Source organism: Chroicocephalus ridibundus, chromosome 6, assembly GCF_963924245.1.
Source record: "Chroicocephalus ridibundus chromosome 6, bChrRid1.1, whole genome shotgun sequence".
NCBI lineage: Eukaryota > Metazoa > Chordata > Aves > Charadriiformes > Laridae > Chroicocephalus > Chroicocephalus ridibundus.
The window spans coordinates 67,081,940-67,104,601 of NC_086289.1; the positions used below are offsets into that span (position 1 = coordinate 67,081,940).

General features: G+C 40.1%; 1 protein-coding gene across 6 annotated transcripts in view; it reads left to right on the plus strand.

Annotated features, from left to right (window-relative positions):
* LEKR1 (leucine, glutamate and lysine rich 1) overlaps window positions 1-22,662 on the plus strand; it is a 76,455-nt gene that overhangs the window by 36,683 nt on the left and 17,110 nt on the right. For 5 of the 6 annotated variants that reach the window (XR_010071552.1, XR_010071553.1, XM_063338249.1 and 2 more), the window contains 6 exons: window positions 10,725-10,806; window positions 12,166-12,243; window positions 12,520-12,723; window positions 14,532-14,625; window positions 19,901-20,053; window positions 21,035-21,334. Coding sequence is in view for 4 of the 6 variants with exons in the window: in XM_063338249.1 (XP_063194319.1) it covers window positions 10,725-10,806; window positions 12,166-12,243; window positions 12,520-12,723; window positions 14,532-14,625; window positions 19,901-20,053; window positions 21,035-21,334 (911 nt within the window). In the remaining 2 variants the exon portion in view is untranslated. The remainder of the gene's footprint in view (window positions 1-10,724; window positions 10,807-12,165; window positions 12,244-12,519; window positions 12,724-14,531; window positions 14,626-19,900; window positions 20,054-21,034; window positions 21,335-22,662) is intronic. The other variant, XM_063338250.1, reaches the window with a different exon arrangement.

Genomic DNA, 22,662 nt, shown 5'->3' on the forward strand with positions numbered 1-22,662 from the left:
TTGCAGTTTTTCTTCAGCCCATTTATAGTTACAGGTTTACTTCTGTATGGGTTTAAATTGCTGGCTATGCGCATGAAATCCGTCTTCTAAATCTTTTGATGCTACTGCTTCATAGGCTACTTAAGTTACTAAATATAAACGTAGCAGTGGTCTGCTGACATAATAAGACTAATGAGAGATGATTGAAAAATGCAGGCAGCTGTAGGAGTAGCTGGGTAGTTTGAGTGGGGAATGTTAGCACTCTTCATGGAGGGAAGTAGCAGTATTTTCATCTATGTGAAGTGTCTTTAATGACACTTTAAAGACCACTTTGAAGAGCTTTGCAAATCCAAAGGGAGAATAGTTTCCTGTAGTTTTAGGTAGGCTGCAGTTCAAATATCCACTATTCATACTACAAGTACTGTTGAAATTTTTTTTTTTATTATTAATTCCAGCTGCGGTACTAAGAATTTGAAGGGTGAGAGCTGGGGAACGTTGTGTTGGTGTTTGAACAGAATGTGTCAAATGGGTTAGACGAAGCAATGGCTCATTAGCACTTTTCAGCAGTCTCTTACAGTGGAAGAGGAAACAGATGAATATGATGGAAAAAACAGCGTCCTAGTTTTCTTCAACTAGGTATCGGGCTAATGCTGTGTTTGAGTATGATTTAGTTACAGAAGGGCCCCACTTTGCTGCTTGAGAAAAAGCAGGAATCCATGTTAAAGGAAATATATTTATTGTATTTTGTTTCATCTGCTTGGCCTAAACACTGAGGAAAAAGAAAATCTGTCTCCAAGGAAAATTAAGGTCAAAAGCTCCATATTTCTCACCTTCAATTTTCCCAGCCGATAGGTAAGTGATGGTATTTCAACTCATTTTTAATACACAGGGGAAGCAGGCCTGTAGGAATGATTCTGACACATCCCAATTAACTTGGATTCAAAAGGCAGGAATATATGCAGAAAATTCAGGCTTAAAGACCAAATCCTTTGAGGCCGAAGTGTGAATCCTGGCCATGGCAGAGCAAATACCATGTAAGCAATCTCTCTGACTGCAGAAGTGCTTGTAACATGTCACGTGTGCACTCAGGGAGTAGGGGGAGAGAGAGGGGAGCAGGGTTTGCTGAGATAGTGTTGCTTCTCTAATTAAGCATTTTGTAAGATCTTGGAAAAGATTGCTGTCACGTTTGCACGGTGTATGCAGTTGCTGACTTATTCCTTTGAGGGCACTGAAGGTGGGTGTTCTAGATTTGTCCCACTCAAAAAAATTTAGAATCTGGTCCCTTCTCTTGCTTTTTCTATGCTTTTTTTTTTTTTATATGCGAACATGATAGAACTAAAATAGTAGTTCAGACCTGAGGTCCAGAAAGCTCAGTCCTGGCAGTGGTCAGCAACATATGCTGGGGGAGATAAGAAACAGGCACTCCTTTTTCTGGCACATCCTCCCTGTTCCTGGCAGCGTGTAGTGATTTAGAGGCTTCCTGGTGGCACTGGTCAGGTCTCCAGAAAGGATGTAAATCTATAGGGCTGGAGTCAGTCCCTGGGCTCTTTCCAGGCAGGCTTGTGCTTGTGAGTCACAAATGAAAAGAAATACTTTCTTTTGTATACAAAAAGTAATTTATCTTACAGAACATAGTACATGAAATATTATAAATAAAAATAAATAGTTCTGTGTGTACAAAGACGTTGAGTATTTAGTTCACTTCTTTGGTTTCCTTAGAAACATACAATGAGGCAAAGTATTTCTAATGTGACAGTAATTTTTCATGTATGTATTTCATATTTCTCACAGCTTCTCTACTATGCTTTTTAAATAAATGTGCTTAAAAGTATCTATGTTAAGTGTACATCCGAATTCGGTCTAGAATTAAGGTTCTAAGAAAATGTAAATATTTTTACCCTTTTTGACCCAGCTCATCAGCCAATATTCAGGGCCTCATAGGTTGCACCCTACAGGGAGTAGTTCTTCGGTAAGTTTTAAAGAATACCTACAACCTCCTGTTTCCCAGAATACTGGAGAAATTAAGCAGCAGGAGCTGGATTCCAGTCTGTCTTGGCTGGGAATCTGCGCAGCTCTCTCCACTTCAGTCTCCTGCCCGTCTCCCAGTATTTTCCTGACCCCTTGGATTCTCTGTTTCTTCTTGCCCGTCCCTGTAACGTTGCTGGGCTGCATTTACCCCGCTCCCCCTCTGCCTCAGTTCCCTTACAGCAATATTGCAGCTCCTACATCTGAGTTTCTGTTCCAGCCAGTCCCTCCTGTGCCCGAAAGAGCTTAACTGCTGCTCGCTGTTTCCCGACTGAAGGACACTTCTCACACCCACCAGCCTCAGGGAGGTTTCGTTCAGTCCGCCAGCGTGACAAATGTTATCTTGATCTGAGGTAATCCAGGGAGTGTCTCATAGGGTACTTGTGTTCACGTATGTATGGACTAAGTGTCTGAAAAACATTGATCCTAAAGTGAGATTAATTGGACACACCATCATGGCAACTGTATCATGTTGGGGACCCGGCAGTGTTCTGGGAGGGACTGGAGGAGAGGGAGGAAGGTGGTGGATCCAAACCCTCCCGAGGGATGGCAGGAGGTCAGGCAGGAGACACCGGCCACAGCTTTGGAGGTTCAAGCTGGACCTTAGGAAGATCTTTTTCAGCAGAGGGTGGTGTAGTGTAGGCAGAGGCTGCCCGGAGGGCTGGGGGAGTCTCCAGCCGTGGGGCTCTGCAAGACTCAGCCGAATAAAACCACAGATAACCCAGTCTGGTTTTGGTTGGCAGCGCTGCTCTGGGCAGAAGGTTGAACTATGCAACCCCCGGACATCCCTTCCAGCCACCTTCTCTGCGAATGTGTACCTGGCTGAATCATGATGAGAATTTCATAAAGCTTGATAAGAGGAAAAAATATCTTAATCTGTGATTCTTCTGCAAGTAATTGTCTACTGCTGGCCCACGTGCACTGATAACTAGGTATTTTGAGTCAGCAGGACTGGAGGGCAGCACGTGCAGCTTACGCAGCCCTGCTGCTTCTCGGTGAGAGCGTGAACGGGACTGCCCCAGCAGCTCCTTCTCAGCAGTGACCTGTATGATGAGTCAGAGCTTGGCTTGTTTAAACCAAACTATCTGCCAGTTGTTCCCCAAACCATGCTTAAATAAAGGGAAAATGAAACTACTTTCTCCTCGTGCTGTTTTCTATGAGTGATGTAGTTAGAAGTAGCAAATCCACTTGTTCGCAATCCCCAGCCGGGTAAGTGAGAAGTGGACTGTGTTTCTGAAATTGGAAGCAGATGAACTTTGTAGACATGCATTTATTCTTAGGTAGGCACAGTCATTTTAGACCAGAGACTTAGTGATACGGAACAGATTCGTACCGTGACTGGCATTGACCTAAATAGAGCCATGCTGTTGAGTTTCTGTCCGCCAGCAGCTGAGCTGGTGCTGCAAAGGCAAAAGGGTCTCAAGTAATGACTGGGGTCTGCACGTCTTCAGCGGCGATAGCTATTTGAGATGTGCATCTTAACCTCTTTAGAAATTCTTAACTACTGGCAAATAGTCTTCCTTTTCTTACACTTGAATAAAACACTGAGCTTTGGTTTAGATGAAACCAACATTTTCAGAAAGTATCTTGGATTTTTGTAGGCTTTGCAGGAAAAGTAGAAAATTACACAGTTCTATCACACGTGCTTCTGAACTGATAGCACTGTGAATCTGTTACAAATCATCTGCAGAAGTGATGGCTTCCAGAGTGGCTGCCTACTCAGTGTGAATGTAGTTCACAGTACTTTTTTTTTTTTTTTTTTTTTTTTTTTTATTTTCCCTTCACTGAAAGCATTACCAGTTGTTGCTATTTACAAAGCAGGAACTAGAGGCTTCATTCAGCGCCGTGCCGTTGGCCAGGCAGCTGGAGAGGATGCAAACTGGGTGGCTAAATTCCCGAAACCCATTTCTGGGCAGACTCTATGCTTGGTGTTTTGCAGACACTATGGGCTGCGTCTATAGGAATTTGCCCAGACAAGAAGAAACAGTTGCCAACTTTGGTTCTTCAGGCCTTTTCTTAGCGCATATTCCATGCTCTGCCCCCTCAGTCTCTGTCCTTATCACAAGAGTCTCACTTTATGGAGAATACGTTACTGCTAAAACAGAGGCGTAGGGGAGGCAGTCTCTGTCTTAGCCCCCCGTTTCTCCTTGTTTGAAGGCAGGGCTGATCGCACGTGCTGCCTGAAAGGTTACTGTTGACTGCTTAGGACTATGGTAAGATCCATTGTGAATCATAAAGATAAGTAAAATGAAACACGAACGATATTGAGATGGATTTGGACTGGAGATTCTTTAAAATGTGGTGGTACTTAAAGCTTTAAAATGAGTATCAGTATTGCAAAGCAAGAATGCTTTTTGTTGGTTTTGCATATTTTGCAATAAGCTTTATTTTCATTACTGGAGATCACTTTTCATAAGCATTTGAATATATTTTTCTTTATTCAGCGAGTTTTCAGCATAAGTTTCGATTTGTATTACCATTCTCCTTATTAGTTTCCTCATTTTTACTATGTTTTTCAAACTTGATTGAAATCTGTGTTATTTAGTCTCTGCGGCCGTGGGTTTGATCCCTCAGACTTTCTGCTAACCAGCTCCTGTTGAATTTGGTGGGAACACTCTCTAGAGAAGACTTGCAGAAACCAGCTGCATAATTAAATCCATCTACTTCCTCATGAAAAACTCCTGTCCAATGCTCAGTCATTACAAAAACTTCTGACAACAAATTGGGTAAAAGAAGAAACAGAGCTGAAAGAGACCACCCAAATTACTAGAACCAAAATCAGCATTATCCCTCTCCTTTTCCTTTGTTCCAGAACTTCTGTCCATACTCCCACATCTAGGAAGAGGAAAAAAGACCACACTATTGACAGAGATCTTCTAAAATAACAATTCTTTAAAAATTATCAAAAAGGCATGCTTGTGAAAAGCTGCTCTGTAGCAGCCGTCCCCATGTCAAGAAAGGCAAAGGGCTCTCCTTTTTGTGGTGTTGATCTACAGCAATTTGGTCTTAATCTATTTTAACAAAGGAGTCGTATTGCACTAGAACTTGCTGTTGTCAATGTTAGATTGTTCCCATGTGCTCTGCCTAACATCTGCTTGGTGTGTGAAGCCAAAGTTTCTCCTTTTTCTGTAGGCATTCAGAGCCATTTACTTCATACGGCAATGTCAGGATGAATGACAGGAAATTAAAGTTGAATTATTTAGCTTTGGAAAAGTGAACAGAACAATACATTATTGAAGAATGCCCAGTTGAAGAAACTAAAGTAAATGAAAGTAACTGCAGGTGGCCTAATCTGTCCTCCATGTACTTGGCCACAATTTCCCATTTGTAGAGAAGGCGAAGATGCCAACTCTGAGCAGCAAACATTGCAGCTTGGTCCGGTGTCTATTGTGGAATTTTTTGATGCAGATAACAGATAACATAGTGACTGCGTGGCTTTGATTACAATGGGAGTTTGTCAGAGAAGTTTTTAAAGCGACTGAGAGGAAGTTTTGGCAAGAACACTGTCACACAAACACGGTTTTTAAATAGTCGTAAGTTTCAGTGATTTATCTCTATGGGTTCTGTCCAACAGCAAGCATGGATGCTCTTTCCCAGGGAACTGAGGGAAAACGTGGTTGGCTTTCCAGGCACAAAACTGAAACAGCAAGAGGGTACTGAAAGGTTATAAACCGCTGGTTCCCAGTGGTATTGACAAGCAATTAAGCTAGCCTGACCATTTATTGAGGTCATGCGCCCTACCATCAAAGTTTGGGCACAGTTGAAAATAGCTCTGTGGAAGAGCTTCACAGCACCTTCTGTCAATTTGAGGAGCACAGTCAAACCGAAGCACCTGAGGACTTTGTATCACAGGAACGGCAGGGACAAATAGGGGTAAATGCAAGCTAACAGTTATTTAGTAAATATTATTCCAGGTGTAGTCAGTATCCAGTGCATCAGAATGGGGGTGCAGCCATGCATCATCTGGGAATGTCCCCTAATCAAAGCAGGAAAAGAGGAGGTATCAGTTTCCATTTCTTTTTTTCCTCCAGGAGTCAAAGTCAGCAGTCCTCAGTCCTTTTTTACTGCTGAATGCTAGTCCTTGGTCATACCCAGCTTAGAAGGGGCACTATGAGGAATACTGAGAAACTGTAGAATTTGACAGTTAGATTTTTTTTTTTCAAGATAATTCCTTTCTAATGCCTGCTAAGCTGCTAATTGCTTAACTTGTCGCCCAGGAAAACATACAGTCATTGTGGGTTAAGGAGGAATGGAGAGAGCAGATGAAAGAATATCGAACGAAGTTTTAGCTGACTAGTTTACAGCAAAGTTGTGTGTACTGTCAAACAGGATTACTGCTGCTGAGCACCGTGGTTAGGGAGGTGAAGTCTGGAGCCAATGCCTCTTTAGAGGCATTTCGTCTTTGCCTCAAGCCTCTCCTAGCTCTGCTACTGCTGCACTGCGCTGCATTTTATGGTGGGAACATATTCTGTGTCTGCTGCTGCGAAGACCAGTGGTTTTGACAGCATCGATATAGTCTTCTTGAGAGGTCTTGGCTCTCCCCCAGCCGACTGTGCGCCCGAACAAGTGGAACCGCACAGATCCTTGCTGTTCTCCTGTCTCTGTACAGAACCTACTCTTCGCCTCTGGGGAAATGGGGCAGGGACTGGTGTGCGGAGGTAATAAATGCCGCTTGGAATGGAGTGTGAAGGAAGTTTAACTTAACTTTTGCCAGACCGTAGCTTGATTTATGTTTGAGGCTTAATTTAACTGTTGCCAGACCTTTTCACCTTCCATTTCTTTTCAATACAGTCATGGGAAAACAGCCCTCACCATAACGCTAGAAGTATCTTCTTCCTCTATGATGAAGAGGGGCAGTCTTTATGGATTTCTGAGAATTCTTTTGTCTAAATGCCAACATATCGTGCTCTCAGGTAGAACTGTATCTAATTACTCCTTTTGATTCTTTAAGTTTCTGAAAGTCTGATGTAAATGGTTAGTATTCTCTAACTGAAGATAGATAGCAGTCAATTATTAGTAATAGGTAACAGTAAATATGGGTACAATTACAGAATTGTAAAATCATTTTAGAGATGATACCACTGTGCTCCTATGACAGGAAGTTTTGTTTTCTAAGTGTCTTTTTTTTAGAGAGTCTTCTGAGAAATGATCCTAGTGTCATTTCTATATTCACTCCTTGTGATTTATGCAGAAAGTTAATGCAGGAGTACTGGTGCATCCATAAAATTGGCAAAAATAAATGTAAGCTTGTGGTTTTGCCTGGCCAGTGATTAAAGATGTATTTTTATTTAAATAGTGTACCTTCCTGATTCTGACTTTTTTTAGGACAATCAGTCACCCAATGATAGGCAAAGTTCTTAGTATGGGATTTTAGTCCCCGTTTCATTAGGGGAAGAAGCAAATAAAGCAACTGAAGCAAATAAACTGATCAAAACCTGCTATAGTTTACATTTTCAAAATGAAGTGGTTTTACAAGTACATCGGGCTACTCCATTCACTGCTGTGTTCCTTCACCATAGTAGTGACTTATTTATAAAGCACCACCTGCTATAGTTTGGGGTAAAAGAGACAGATAATTCAGTTGATGAAAAGTTGGTATTATTTGAGACCTGGAAAGCAACATGAGAAAATAGTTATTTCAGATATAATAGTTGCTGAAATGGAAAAAAAGTACAGAATGCAAATGACGAAGCAGAGCCAGGGCTGGGGGCGGGGAGAAAAAAATCTGCTCCCCAGGCTGGGGAGGGTTTGCTCTGCTTCCCACCACCACCCTGGCCCTGCTGAGAGGGGCTGCTTTTCCCATTGGAAAGTGTTTCAGTCAGAGTTTTTATCTCAGAGCTTTCACCTGTATTTCCAGATGAGTAAATTACTTGCATACAGACTATTTTTCAGTGTGATACCGATACAAACTATACATGGTGAATAAGCACGCTTTTTACATTTTCCCAGCGATACTGTTCTCTTCAACCTGTTCAAAAATTGCGCTTTCTGTGATGTCTCTTGTTCCATGGAGTAGGTTGAGCTGTTTCAAGGAGACAAAAAAATAAACGTGGATGACCCCAGTCTGAGGCAGCTCTCGGCATCCCCTGTGTGCTAAAAAAAATGAACAGATTAACTCCGGGAGGAGTGTCCAGGTCTGTTCACTTCGTTGGTCAGGGCTTCTAATGAGCAACGCTTTGTGTGAAGCCATTCTCATTTATTAAAAGGCTTTTTTTTCTTGCATATCTACTCACACTCCTCTGATTGCTCTTTTAATTACGTGGACTCTGACTGATGTGAATCAGAGTAGAAGCCGTTTCAATGTTAAAAGGTTAGTGACGTGGCAATGTCTCTAAACAACTGCAAAAATGAATGTAGCAGGACTGCTACATACTGCATTAATATTTTTGTGTCTGAAATGTACAGAGACAATGGCAATGGTATCTTACACAAAAATATTTTTCTTCTGTTTTCTTCTCAGTGGCAAGAGGTAAACAAGGTGCTTCTATAATTAACTTCTACTGACTTTTGCAGGGCCTTGGTCAAACCCAAAGAAATTTTAACTTTCTCTTTAAGAAGCTCTTTATAGGTGCTGATAGTTTGGGAATGTAGCTGACAAAGTGTGTACTTCACCCTTCATAATTCTCTGCCTGAATTTTTTTTTTTTTTGTAGTCTGAGATAATGAACAGCTTTCCTTTTCCCTTCATTGAAAAATGGGAACCTGTTATGTAGTAGGATTTAGCAAGATAAGATGTGACGTGGGGGATCACCAGCAGGAAATCCCACACTGGGATTATCCATCATCGTGGTAGTTGCTGGAAATGGCTGAAATAGGCACGTAGGAAAAGTTACAAAAGTTCAGTGAGTTCTGATGTCGTAAATGATAAGTTTAAGAACAGGAATCACAGATTCAGCTTCTTGGAGGATATATCAGAGAGGTTTGAAGATGGAGAGGTTGAGCTCTATTTGTAGCTGTTCACCTTCAGAGAGGAAGTCAGCTCATCCAGTTCGCTGTTGCATTTTGAGGGGAAAATCTTGGGTTTTGTTCTGCTTCTAGATTGGTTGCAATGTTCTATCGTACATTTTTTTTTTCCATGTAGTTTATGATGATAGCTTTTTTGTAGAGACAACTTTGATTTCAGGTTATTCTTAGGTTTTCTTGAAAGCCAGCTCTCCCTGTTCGTAAGCATATTTAGATATGTTCATTAGGATGAGGATCAGATTAAGGTACATGCTGTTACATCAGTTTATAGGGCTTCAAATCTTGAAGTTATGACTATGCTTGGGATTTAAAAAAAAAAAAATAAAATATTATGCCGCACAAAACTAGAGGATATTTCTTTGATATATAACTGTTTAAGAAGGTTGCGAAGTTTGAATGGTTATTATTTTACTTAAGGCAAAACGGTCTAATAAAATCAGTTTGCACGCGTAAGCAATCAGATTTAGTTGCAAATTGTAAGAATGTTTTGTTCTGTTCTCACCACCCCGTATTTTTGGGTACCACGTGCCTGTAAATGCCTGGTTCCTGTGCTGCAAGGGCAAACTGACGGCCCTCTGTCCTGCAGAGCCGGGCTTGCAGAGACCTGGCTTTCTCAGGGATTGAAAGCTAATACATCAGAAGTGTTACATTGTCTGCTGGGATTAAATTTGTCACTTTTTCATTTATATGAGGCTGTGCGGAAGGAGTGATATTTAACAGTTCTTTTATCTTTGTTCAGTATTTTGTTTGGAAGGTTTTTTTCCAGGCGAAAAAAAAAGATAATTAAACTAATTGTACAGATGAAAAGAACTGGGATATAAACTGGAAAAAAGGCAATGGCTGCTTGAAACTGATAGGTGATGTGTTCTGAAAGATAACATTTAGCTAAGAGGATCTAAGACAAAATATATAGTACCATTAAGTCAGCGTGACTGTTTTATATGAAGTAGCATTAGCAGGTTGTTTTCAGGTGTGCCTTCCTGCATGCTTTTGCTCTCAGCATTATGTACAAATTGTATGATTTAAAGCATTTCGTACTTATGTTTGTTGAATTTGATGTTTCCTGGTAGGACTAAAAAAAAAAAAAAGTTTCTTGCTATATAAAGCCAGTCATTGCTAATGTACAAATAGAATCAGAGAATCACAGAATGGTCAGGGCTGGAAGGGACCTCTGGAGATAATCCAGTCCAACCCCCTGCCAGAGCAGGGTCACCCAGAGCAGGTTGCACAGGAACACATCCAGGCGGGTTTGGAATATCTCCAGAGCTGGAGACTCCACACCTCTGTGGGCAGCCTGTGCCAGGGCTCTGCCACCCTCAAAGTAAAGAAGTTCCTTCTCATGTTTAGGTGGAACTTCCTATGCTCAGGTTTGTGCCCGTTACCTCTTGTCCTGTTGCTGGGCACCACTGAAAAGAGCCTGGCCCCAAATTGGAAGGTTGTTGGAAACTGAAGTGTACAGCAGTGCAACAGCATTCCAACCTTTTCAAGAAAAGTAATTTATTATTAAGAAAATATAAACGAATGGCTTATACAGTTTGTAAGCAGTGAGAAATCTATTCAAATATTACAAATTGTAAAACTCTGCTTTTCCCAGCTGGCAGTTTTGCATTGTCCAGAGCTAGGCGGTGCTGGGACGTGCTGCCTGTTTGAGGTGGGAGTGAGGAGCTACGTGTCTGAGATGCAAATAAAACACAATATGTGTAAAAGTGAATTATTTTGGTAGAAGTGCAGACATGAAACCCATGTTTTTGTTTTCAGATTTAACAAATCAAGTAGAGACAATTGGACTGAAGCTGCAGAAAGTAACAGCTGAGATGGACCACTACAAAAAGCTGTTAATGTAAGATTTCTGTTTGCGTGATTGTTTTGCCACTCTGCATAAAGCTGTAACAGAACACTGTTTTTCTCAGAGTGCTGCTCGTCAGGGTGATTTGAGGAGGTTATGAACAACAGAGAAAATATTTTATCTTCAAATTAAACGGCCTGTATTTCTACCCACTGACTGAGCATGTCTGTCTGTGGGAGCAGGGCTTTCTTCCTCCAGCTGTGTTTAATGACACAGCAAAGAGGAGGGTTAGGTCAGCTCCATCCCACCCTTCATGTCAAGGTGTAGGATATGTTTTGTGAAATCCACATAACTTCTGGACCAGAAATGTATGTGGAAAGTGGTGTTTTGCATTGTAGGTTTGGGATGGAGGGAAGGGTGCAATAAAACTAAACAGAAACTTTAGTATGTTATCAGTGACTGTGATTTTTTTTTTTTTAACCGCTCCCCCCCCCCCAAATGTAAATTTGCTGTGACTTTTCCCCATGCACCAGTGTGATATTGTGGTTTGTAATTTTACTGTGTTGTGCCTATACTCTCAAGTGAGAGTATGCAAAACCTAAATGAACAGAGCATGGAAAATCATTCAGAAACGGCATCAACCTTTATAATTCACTGACGAAAATAAACATTTCTGTTTCAAAAATGAAGCTCCAGAGTTATGAACTAGTACTGCCAATCTCAAGACCAGCTGTCATCAGTCTTTTTGTGTGTTTTCCTGAAATTTAAACAAGGATTCAGTCTTTTATGATGTGTACTTTCTGCTTTCAGTTCCTATATTCAGAGGGTCTGATCATAACAAAGTTGCAAATATTTGGAATGCTTAGCAACAAAGTATTTTAATAATAATACAAGTATTGAGTATGAAAAAAAGGTTTCATGAACACAGTTAAATAAACAGTAAAGGCTTTCCAAATGTAATATTAAAATTTGAGTGTAATTGGGGTACAATTTAATAAAATAACATATTCTATATCTGTTTAAATGTAAATACGAAGTTTAACCATGGCTATTAATCGGTGAAATGATGACATAATGACAAGAAATCTGCAAACTTTCCAGCCCTCTTACCTACAAAATTGTTATTTGTTCATATCTCACTTGAAACTTTCACGTGTTGCAAGATCTCACTTTCTGCTCCCAACATTAAGCGTGTTGTGATCCCAGGTTAGGCTGAGATGACATTGGAAGTGTAATTTCACGTTACTTTAAAACGTTAGCTCGGATAAACAGAACTGTCTGTTGTTTGCCTTTTAACTGAAATAGAAAATGCAAATTAGATAATATGTCAATAAACTTGATGTACTGCGTGAGTAAAGGCTGTTATTTCCTCAGACAAATACACAGATATGTGTTTTTTTAATGTTTTTTTAGGGTGAAATCAACGGAACTTGATGTCTGTCAAAATGAACTGAAAAAAATGAAATATGAAAATGGAATTTCTGAGTCAAGGTAAATGCTGAAATTATATGTCATAACATAGCATATAGATTTCTGAGCAGTGGGAGCAAAAACTTTACTATTTTAATGCAGCTTTTTTGTAATTTTTTTTCTGTTTTTCAGTTCTATTTTTGTGTTCACATCACTAGATTTAACTTCATAAAGAATATATAGCTTTTAGTCTAATATTTTATTTTCCAGGTACAAATGATTTCTGTCTATTTAGTATACATCTGTAAATATGAATATGGTAACTACAATGCTGATACTTTTTAATTTCTTCTGTAGACTTATGAAGGAGCTCAAGGAAAAGGAGGAATCTCTTCTAATTTGCCAGCAAGTATGCAAACATTTACAGGAAGAGGTGGCTGAGAAGGAGAGGAAAGAAGAAGATCTAAAAAGAAGAACCAGTCGATCGGAAAGTGAACTGGAAGCACTTAAAACTCTTCTTAGACAAACAGAGGAGGAGGTGGTGATGTTGAAACAAGAAAGGTAATGGGAGCTGAGACACCATGGGTAATCTCCTGTGACTGTGCGTTCTGGGAAACCTATTAAAAATAAAACATTCCTCCTTTGCCAGATCCTCAGCCTCACTCACTGTTACCGAAAGGATTAGATTCTGTAAAGCACCAGAGGTGGTTTGTGCCGATCGGGATGTGGGAGGAGAGGCAGCAGAATGAGGAGTGTGGCTATGGCACTGGGCAGACTGGGAGAGACCTGCTGGTCCCAGCTGGGTGTTCTGAAGTGCTTGTGTGCTCAGGACAGTCCTTCCCTGCCGCTGCCCCCTCTCATCTCTGGGTTTTAGGGCAAAACTCTAAAAGCTCTGGCAGCCCTCAGCTCATATCCTGAAATTTCGGAACTCATTGGATGGATTTTTTAAATTATTACAGTATAGACAAAACTTGAATGAAAAATAATAAAAAAAAAGAAAAAGGCCTATTAAAAAAAAAGGTGGGGGAGGAAAAATTCCTTACTTTGCAGTCCAGGGCTTCAGTTCAAGCTTAATAAAAACACCCATTCCCATTTATTGCCATTGTTATAGCTGCTATTTGTTATGTGAGGCTTGTAGAGCAAAAGCCCTCGAGAATTTAAATTCTTGTAACTTACGTTATTAGCAACTTGCAAACCGTAACAACGCCATAAATATTACAGCATGGCAGGTTATTGGATGTGGTGTAGTATTCGGTGAAGGGTATGGACAACTTCCCACCAGTCTAGTCTTATTTTGAAGGTTATCAAATATCAACGAAGCTGCCATTTTCCCTGTATTTACTTTTCAGATGTGGAAAATAAAGCACTGAGCTTCTGAGGATTGTATTTTCTGGAATGATACCTAGTTTGAGAGCCTTTATTTTTTAGAATTCTGCAATTACCAACCTAAATTCACATTTTTCAAATTGCTTTGAGTGTAATCTACATATCTATTTTTATTCCTAACAGACACAGGCTTGTTTTTACTATTTAAGTGTCCTACTAGTAAATTTTCAGTTACTGATAAAATAGGTTTTCTTTTATTGGCAAAAAGGAAAGTGCTGTCCCCTACTTAAGACATGTCAGTACATTATTTGTTTGATTTGTGTACAATGAAAAATGTATTCAGAAAAGTGGCTTTTGGAGAAGATAAGCATTTTCAAGAGTGATGTACACCAAGAGGCATTAAGCTATTTTCATATTTAATGGGTTTGAATATTCCCTGTATTTTAGTAAGATATTACATCTTAATTTAAGAATATTTCCCTTCTACTTAAACCCCAGATACATGAGTTGTTCCAGGTGGTAGGTGCTAATAATCTAAGTTACAAGAATTGAAACTCTCCAGGGCTTTTGCTCTACAAGCCTCACGTAACAAAAAGTAACTCTAACAATGGAAAGCACTTGGTTGTTTTAATTGAAAACCTATTACAATTTTTTAATTAATGATAGTAACATTCCAAGCTCATTAAATACAAAAATTTCGGGTTTGAACGATGTAAGATTTATTCAGTGTTCCTCAACATTTCACTTGAGAAATATTAAAAATATATGAGGTTTAAATATGTGTGTGTGTGTAAGAAAGATCAACTATAGTATTGTCTTTAAAATATAAAATTCGTAAAGCATGTGATGGCATTATGCAAATGCTAAGTAGTGATTACTTCTGTGCCTCTGGGCTCCAGGCAGGATTGCTGGGCTTATTGCACGGAATACTAAACAAAGAGGAAAAGACGAACCTTTGCCACAAAGGACTTAATTGCAAGAAAATGGCATACCACCAATCTGGGCAGAGCACTTATTTACATATGAGTTTTTGTGGTTTCTAGGGAGTTAATGCTGATTTCTCATCAGAACAGAACAGAGCAGCTGCAGGAAACATTAAGACAGAAGATGCGGAATGAAGATAACTGGAGGGAGAAGGTAATAGTGGATGTGCAGTTGGCATCCTTTCGATTTCTCTATTTATTTTTTCAGTTGTAGTCAGCTGTCACGAATGAGTACAGTGAGCCAGATGTTTATCTCCTCAAGTGCAAACATGTCAATAGTATTCTTTGTACAGGAGGTTTTAATGGGTGATCTCTCTACATAGGTTGGAACTGAATGCAGAAGGTATTTAGTATGAGCGTTTACAGACTTGGCAGATGTTCAGATCTGATCCGGACTTCCCAGGTTTCAGGGTATTTGCAAAGTGACTGTGTTAGGAGTGCAGCCCCCTGCAAGCCCAGGTGTGAGGAGCAGAACTGAGCCCCCTGGACCTCTGATCTTGCGAGCTCCATGCTTTCCTCGTGTGTGCTGCGGGAGGGGGTGCATCGGGAAAAGCCCAGTCTCACGGGCCATTGTTCTACACAAGCTCCAAGGAGGTGAACATACAGAGCCCACCCTGTTCTGTGTGCAACAGTCCGGGTTATGAACCCCGAACCACAATTCTGCATGGGGGAGTGCATCGGTGCCTGGATTTGTTTCCTGACAGATCTGGCAGAGAAGCATAGGAAAGCATATATTTAATATTGAAGTAGTTTCCCAGTAAAAACAAGGTTGGGCATTGTTGACAAGATGCAGAGAACACAAAGCCTTCCTACGTGCAGGTCAGGTGAACTGAAACTGAAGATGGCTATTTGTAAAACAAATCTAGAAAATAAATAATAAGCAGATGAGCAAAAATGTCCTTTCCTTAGAAGACGGGTATTTGCAAACCAAAGCAGAGCTAAACAAACAAGCTGTTGTAGCATAGCGATTCTGGAGCCATCGGGAGTTGCCGAATAGCAAAAGGCAGCGGAGATGTTAGCTGTTCAGCTGACGAGGAGGGCGAGAGGGATGTGGATATCCTGCCTGGTACTCAGGGCAGCTCTGGATACAGGATATGTGTTCATGTCATCCCTGGGACGATTTTGTCACTCATGGCAAGAGACAAATGAAGAAGTAACGTGACAGTTTTATCCTTTCCAAGTCCTCTGTGAACACGAAATTTGTTGTTGTTTTGATATGAACCCATAGTTCCTGCTGGTGTCAGGACAAGTCCCCCACATGTCCGGAGAGGAAAATGACACTCCAAATTAGCAGTGTCATCTAGCTCAGATCTGAAGTACTCGGAACAAGCGTTGCTTTCAGCCTGGAAGTGCAGAGGAGCTTGTGCAACCTGGGGTTCAGGGTATGTGTACCCCTCCAAGCAGAGAGGCACCTCATTCTGCCTCACTTGGCAGGCTCTGCGTGCCCACAGGCTGAGCAAACAGCTCAGCGGGAGATGGGTATCGCTTAGTGAGCACACACACAGCTGATTACAGCATGGGAGCCTCGGCAGCAGGTAGGTAGTGCTGGCTGTTGGCTGCGGTGGGGCTCTAAAGAGCACGGCAGTTAGGTGGAGGAGCATGGTTAGACTGGGGAACTGGGAAGGGAGACGTGGCAGCGGAAATAAGGCATGTGGCTCATCCATTCACTTGAGCTGAGGATCTTCACAATTAAAAAGAGCTAAAGGAGTTGCACAGTGAAAGTCCCGGAGCTAGAGCGGACCTCTAGCGTGAGAAAGGCTTCTGCTCCTTCTGCTGACCTCTGCCATCACCAGTTCCTTTCAGGCAGCTGCATCTCTGACAAACAGGCTCCTGCTAATGACTCTGCTCTTTCTTTACTTGCTTTCCCTTCAAATCAGAGCACTATGAAAATAGAGACTTCAGTGAAATTTACTGTGAAAATACCTCTGTATTTTATTTGAAAAGACTTCACACTCCTACGACTTGGCTTCTCCGTGAAATGACCCATCCTTTGTTATTTTATTCATCGACTCTTACAAAAGCCTGCAAAACCACTTTTATACACCTTCCCACCTAGGCTCTTTTGGTAATTGGATGATGGTTCCTTTCATGGTGAGGAGGAAGGGGAAGGTGGGAGGAGAAAGATACACCTTCCATACATGCATGCTCCTTTATACGTGGGCATTTTTCCTTTATTTAATGGAGAGAAGAAAAAAAATAAAATTAAGTACAGGCTACAGATGGGAAGGATGGTTGAAATACATCCAGGGGTACACCCCGAATTCAGGGGGTAACTGGCTTGGTTGGGGGGCAGAGTGGGAAAGACATTAGGTCTAGTCCTGGTCCACGGATGTAGGATGCAATGTTATGAAGACAGCTGAAGGCAGGGCAGCACACCCTCCAAGCATCTCACCGCGGCCATGCCGGGGCTGAACGTGTTGCACAGGTCTGTTCCACAAGCTTAAACTCCTGTTAACATGGGTTTCTTGTTAGAAGGGTTTCCCACCGCTAGCCGCATCATTGATGGGTATCATTGCATTCTACAAAGTTAAGTTATAACTTGTTAGTCATCTTTTAGTAGGTACTTGGGTTTGGGGTCTTCCCTGGAAAAATATTTTCAGCTGATTCAAAAAATAAATGTGTACGTCCACTGCGTGTGCTGATTGAACAGGTTCCTTAGCTAATTGCACAGCTGGTTGGAATGGGGCAATGCTACAGCTCCTCGTTTCTACCAGGCTTTGAGCAGGCTCTGTGCGTAACAGCAATCTCAGGAATCGGGACCTTTGGCTCGGCTCTGCAGGACAGATCGCTTTTTCTTCTGGTTTTGGGTCATGCTGTAAAGTTCTGAGCTGGAGACTCTAACTGGAATTGGAGAGTCCAGCTGCCAGTCTCTTGCAGTGGGATTTGGAAAGCTGTTTACTGTAAACAACCCTGAGCATGTAAACTCTCTTTTAATCTGCAACACTTTTTACATGAGCACAAAATAAACCCCAAACTGAATATAAGAAGGAAAAAAAAAAATCTGTGAAGGAAAAAATTGAAAACAGTGTTGAACGATTACTCTGGCTGTTCTGATTTAAGTCCTACATAATTGATGACTAAAATTACTGTCTTTTTCTTTTTTGGTTGAGTATGTGATAAGTGTCTGAAAGCTTTATTTAGTCTCAGGAAAATTTTTTGACTACTAGCCATTAAGATCGGTTACATTTCTTTTAAAACTTCTTAACCTCTCTGTTGCAGGATATAATTTTAGAATGAGGTCACACTGTCTGCATAATCACAACGTATTGTTCAAGCTGACATTAAAACGAGATAAAGGCTGCTACTAGTAAGAGAGAGCAATTACAGCTTTGGTATCACAGCCATTAAAATGCAGTGAATGTCAAGTGCTCTAAAAATGTTCTCATCAGACAAAAGAATCAGAAATGTGACAAAGTGACAGAGTTGTCTTTCTCTTGGGTCAGTGTGCCATCGCATAAGTATAAAGTGTTCCAGTTTTCTATTTAAAATACAGATCAACCTTAAATAGTTTTAATGGAGGAAAAAAAATATCTCTTTCAAAAGATTTTAAGATTGATGTAAACATTTGTTTTATGGTTTTTTAAAATACTAATTAATGAGGGGCATGTAAGTGGTTTTAAAGCAATTAGGAGCCATTACACTTTATTTGAAGATCAACTGCCATTTTATTTCCTTTTGTGGTTATCAGCTGTATTAGCTTCAAGTGTTAAATGTGAAAAATGCTTGTATAAGCTTCAAAATGAGCTCAGGTTTTTTTACTGCTTTTATTTTTTTTAGTCTTTGTAATCAAGTAGCCTCCAACATATGATCTGCTTCTCTAATAATATGTAGAGTTCATACACTTGGGTTTCTACAATTAGAATCCTAACTCCCATATCTAATAAAGTAGAAGATAAGTCTATTATAACAATAATAATAAGAAGAATCTACTTTGAGGATCTTACAAATATACCAGTTTTAAGCTAAACCTCAGTGGGGGATTTGTGCCTGTTCCATGCCCAGGATTTGGTATATTCATGATTTACAAAATAATGAAAATATTTCCAGTTTATCTTTTCCCCAAAAAGAGTTAGGGGCATTTGTTATACTTTTGCTTACAATTAGTGTGTGAAATTAGATAATTGTAATTAAGCTCATTCTGGGCTTTTCTGCTTTTAATGATTTTAAGTAATTAGGCTAGTGTTGTGCATGTGTAATGTGCCTTTCATATTCTTTCAGCGTGCTACAGTTAAGTCCATTAGAATTCAGCCTGCAGAAATATAATATTAGCATACTGGTTTGGGAAACATATTTTTCAAAATACAGCCTTCAGTATTTCCTCCAGAATCCAGGCTTTGGTTTTCAGGAAATTATGGCTGAATTTTAAAATTTGAGTTTATAGTATTAAATACGTGAGATGCCTTAAGCACTGGGATATTTTACTCAGAGTTAGCAACTCTTTCACTTATATTTCTCCACTTTTTTGTCCAGAGCTTGTCCCACATACATACCATCAGTGCCGTGTTGTCGGGACCCCAAAATGAGCTGGAGCTGCTCCTCGCTGCTCCCTGGAACCTGGGCTGGCACTGGGGCCAGAGCGGTGGCCACGTGCCATCGTGACCGGGGGATGCTTAGAGAGGCAGGCATCCCACTGATGCCTTGCTGAGAGGTTCCGTGGAGGTTCCTCTATACACTCCTTCCCCTGGGTTGCTGGGGTTTAGAATAGATTTAGGGGAAGGGGGATGTTCGATAAAATCAGTAGGCGGTATTAACGTGCACTGCGCTTCTAAATTGCAAGACAGCACGTGTGGAGTATGTGTCATCTGAGTGTGGTCCCTGGAAGCAGACAGACAAACATTTCATATGGTAAGTTGCTATTCCCTGACAAGGCTGAGTGACAGAGCAGGAATAAAACGTGATTTTATAAGAAGGAGTTAAAATCTTTATATTTTAATATTGAGCTTATGGCCTAATCTTAGCACAGTATATGTCATTACTGTGAAATGTATAAATTTGCTGCATTTGAAAATAATAATGAGTTGAGTTTTACCTCCAGAGCAAATCCTTCCAGCAAAGTTGTCGTCTATTTTAAGAACCAACTAAGGACTTTATAGTTTAGTGTTTTCATAGTGATTTAGCATGAAGCTCAACTAGCTAAATTTAGGCATCTAGCACCACTAGAGACACCATGGGGCTTGTGAGACATCTTCCCGGGGCTGCCGGCTGTGACTCAGTGCCGATACTCTGTGCAGCAGGAGCCGTCCGTGCCAGCGGGAAGCGGGAGCTTTCCCTCTCCAGGCTCCAGCAGTTGCAATCATTTGGATGTGTTTGTTCAGCACCCAAAATCTCAGTCTGCCAAATTTCACGTCCCTTCATGTGTGGCGGTGTGGAATGTAAAAAATATTTTAAGGTGAGTTGCTAGGTGTCATTAAAAAGCACTTGTTGCCTAGATGGAGATTGATCTGGCTAGAGGTGAAGCACGACACAAAGAAGCAATTCTTAAAGTCAAGGAGGAAGCGAGAGTGGAACTAGACATTGAGAGACAAAAGCAGCAAGAACTAATCACAAAATATCAGAGAGACCATGAAGAGCTCCAGAAGAAGGTGTGTAACACTCAAGTGAAACGTTTTGTGCCAGCAGATAATATAAACTTCTCAGAAATAGTATGTGAAGGAGTAAAACCTTCTTTATGTGTAGTACTCTATCTAGATGATACAATATTTTTTTCCCAGTCTTAAAGGTCTTTTCCAACCTAAAGGATTCTGTGATTACATATGTTTCAATTCATATTTTTTTAAAGGAACAGGTTAATAAGTAATTATTCCAGTTAGTTAAATGGTATGGAAGTTCTTCCTTTGCTCGCATTTTCTCTACCCAGAGTTCATCTATGTCCACAGACTGCAGTTGTTAATTATTTTTAAACTGACAACATAATTTTTTAAAGGCCTTGGACTGTTCCAGGCTATGACAAGTTGTCACAAAACCCATCTGCACTGTTTTCTTCCTTCTCAAATTAGTTCAGCACCAATGGGGTAAGGTCCAGTGGCCAGCCACGCAGACCTACAGTTTTTGAAGTTTTCTCTAGAAATTGAAAATGGTACCTATAACTTTAGTTTTCAAAAGATTTGACACATTTCTTGAATACTGGAAAAATAAAATACATTTGATGAAATTATGTTGTTATTTAAAATTCATTACATTACACAGTGTTTTGAAAGCTGAAAATAACAGTTTGGCTTAGTTAACTTTACAAATATTGTCTATGATTTTAAAACCCTGAAGAAATGCTGGCTTGCAATAAAGAAGTTAAATTTTCCCATTTTTACCTCTATTTTTCTGTTTGATCTTGACATACAAATTAACCTCTCCATTCTGAGTGAATTTTGATTAATTTACAGCTCTCTGGTATTCTTTGAGGGTATTATGTAAATTCTAAGCATTTATTTTTTTGTCCCTGAGACATGTATGGTTGCATTTGTATTTTTTTTTTTTCTGAAGTCAACATTTGTTTGATGCTTGATTCTACGTATCTAATGATATCCACTGAATGTAGACTAATGCAATTTTTGTCTAATCTAATGCAGATACCAGGATTAATATCCAGTGCTACTAGTAGCTTAAGGATGGAGACAGAAATTCTTGAAAAGAAGCTACAAGATGCCCAAACCAAACTTGCAGAGAAAGATGAAGATAAGGAAAAAGAAATTCAGAGCCTTAAAAGACTGATTACTGAACTTGAATTTCAACTGACGGTGGAAAAGAACAATAATGAATCATTTCTGGATAATATGAGGAAAGAAATTAAACACAAGTCAGATGAACTGGAAAAATTAACCCAGGAGAGGACACAACTGATTCACAATTTGAGTCAAGTTCAAGAGGAGGTAGGAACATGACCGAGGAAATGCCTTGCTATTTTTACGTAGAGACATGTGATTTCTAAAATCATTCAAAGCATCTATATTTCAGAACCTGTTATGTACTGCTTTAAAACCCATTGAAATTGAAAGAGTCCATCATAATTTCACAAATAAAATGTATCACGAAATATGTGACATTTTTAATTCAGCAAGTACTTAAACTAGTATTTTATTTTTAAAAAATACATATTTTTCAGGTCCTGCAGAGCATTTGTTTCCTAGTCTCACATCATACTACATAAACATGAGTAAACAATAAAGCATTCTTTGTGTTTTTAAAGTAGAAGACATGGACATTTCTCATTTTTTGAACGGGACAGCAACAATCCTTCCAGTAATCTTACTTATTTTCGAAGTAATTTGTAAGAAAAAACTTGATACTGTCAATAGGAATGAGAGTAGACACAGTCCTCTTCTGAATGGCTTCAGGAGCAGAGATTGCATCTTTTAATGTGGGGGTATGTGTGTACATCCTGCCACGCTAACGGGGATGTATCCCACCTCCCACCAGTAAATCCACTTTCTGTAACTCAGGAACGCATAAAAATTAATCAAATGTGAAAAGAAATTTGACTGATGGACATTCTTACCACAGGCATTTGCTGAATGTTTGGAATATAATGGGAAGGGAGGAGAAAGAGGTGTACTGCTCTATGAGAAATGTGAAAACAGTGAAGTCAGGGACTGTAGATAAGATCAGACTGGAATGTCCAAAGTAATTAAGTGGCAGAAAAAAATTGGTAAACAGTGAAAATAAACCCTTCAAAATTAATTAGGGCTTGGGTTGATATTCATTTCTTCCTTGAAAAAGGTTCAGAAACACTGCGTTAGTGAAATTAGAATGATGCTGGCAGTGATTCTGGCCTGTGCCTATGGAAAAGGCTCTTTGGAAAGATGTACCTTCCTCAAGTGCTGGTCAGGAGCTTCAGCAGAGTAAGGAACACAACACACTGTTATCCTCAATCGTGAGATTCCACCAGCTCTGCTTATGTTCTTAGTTTTCCCCTCTCTGAAACAGAGTTCCTCCTCTGATATAATTGTATTAGGAAATGGGCAGATAAGAGTGGTTGAAAATTCAAACTGGCTTTAAGATAAACTTTGCACCAGGATAATTGCTCATATTTGCAGGTAACACTTCCCAAATAATTTCATGGACTGTCAGTGACCATATGAGTGGCGGGGAAAGTAACATCTAGCTTTCTTTCATAAAGTTGTCTGCAGAGTTAGGTATTCAGAGAGTAAGTTATTTTGATATTTACATCTCTCCCACTTCTGCTTCTGCATGTAGATAT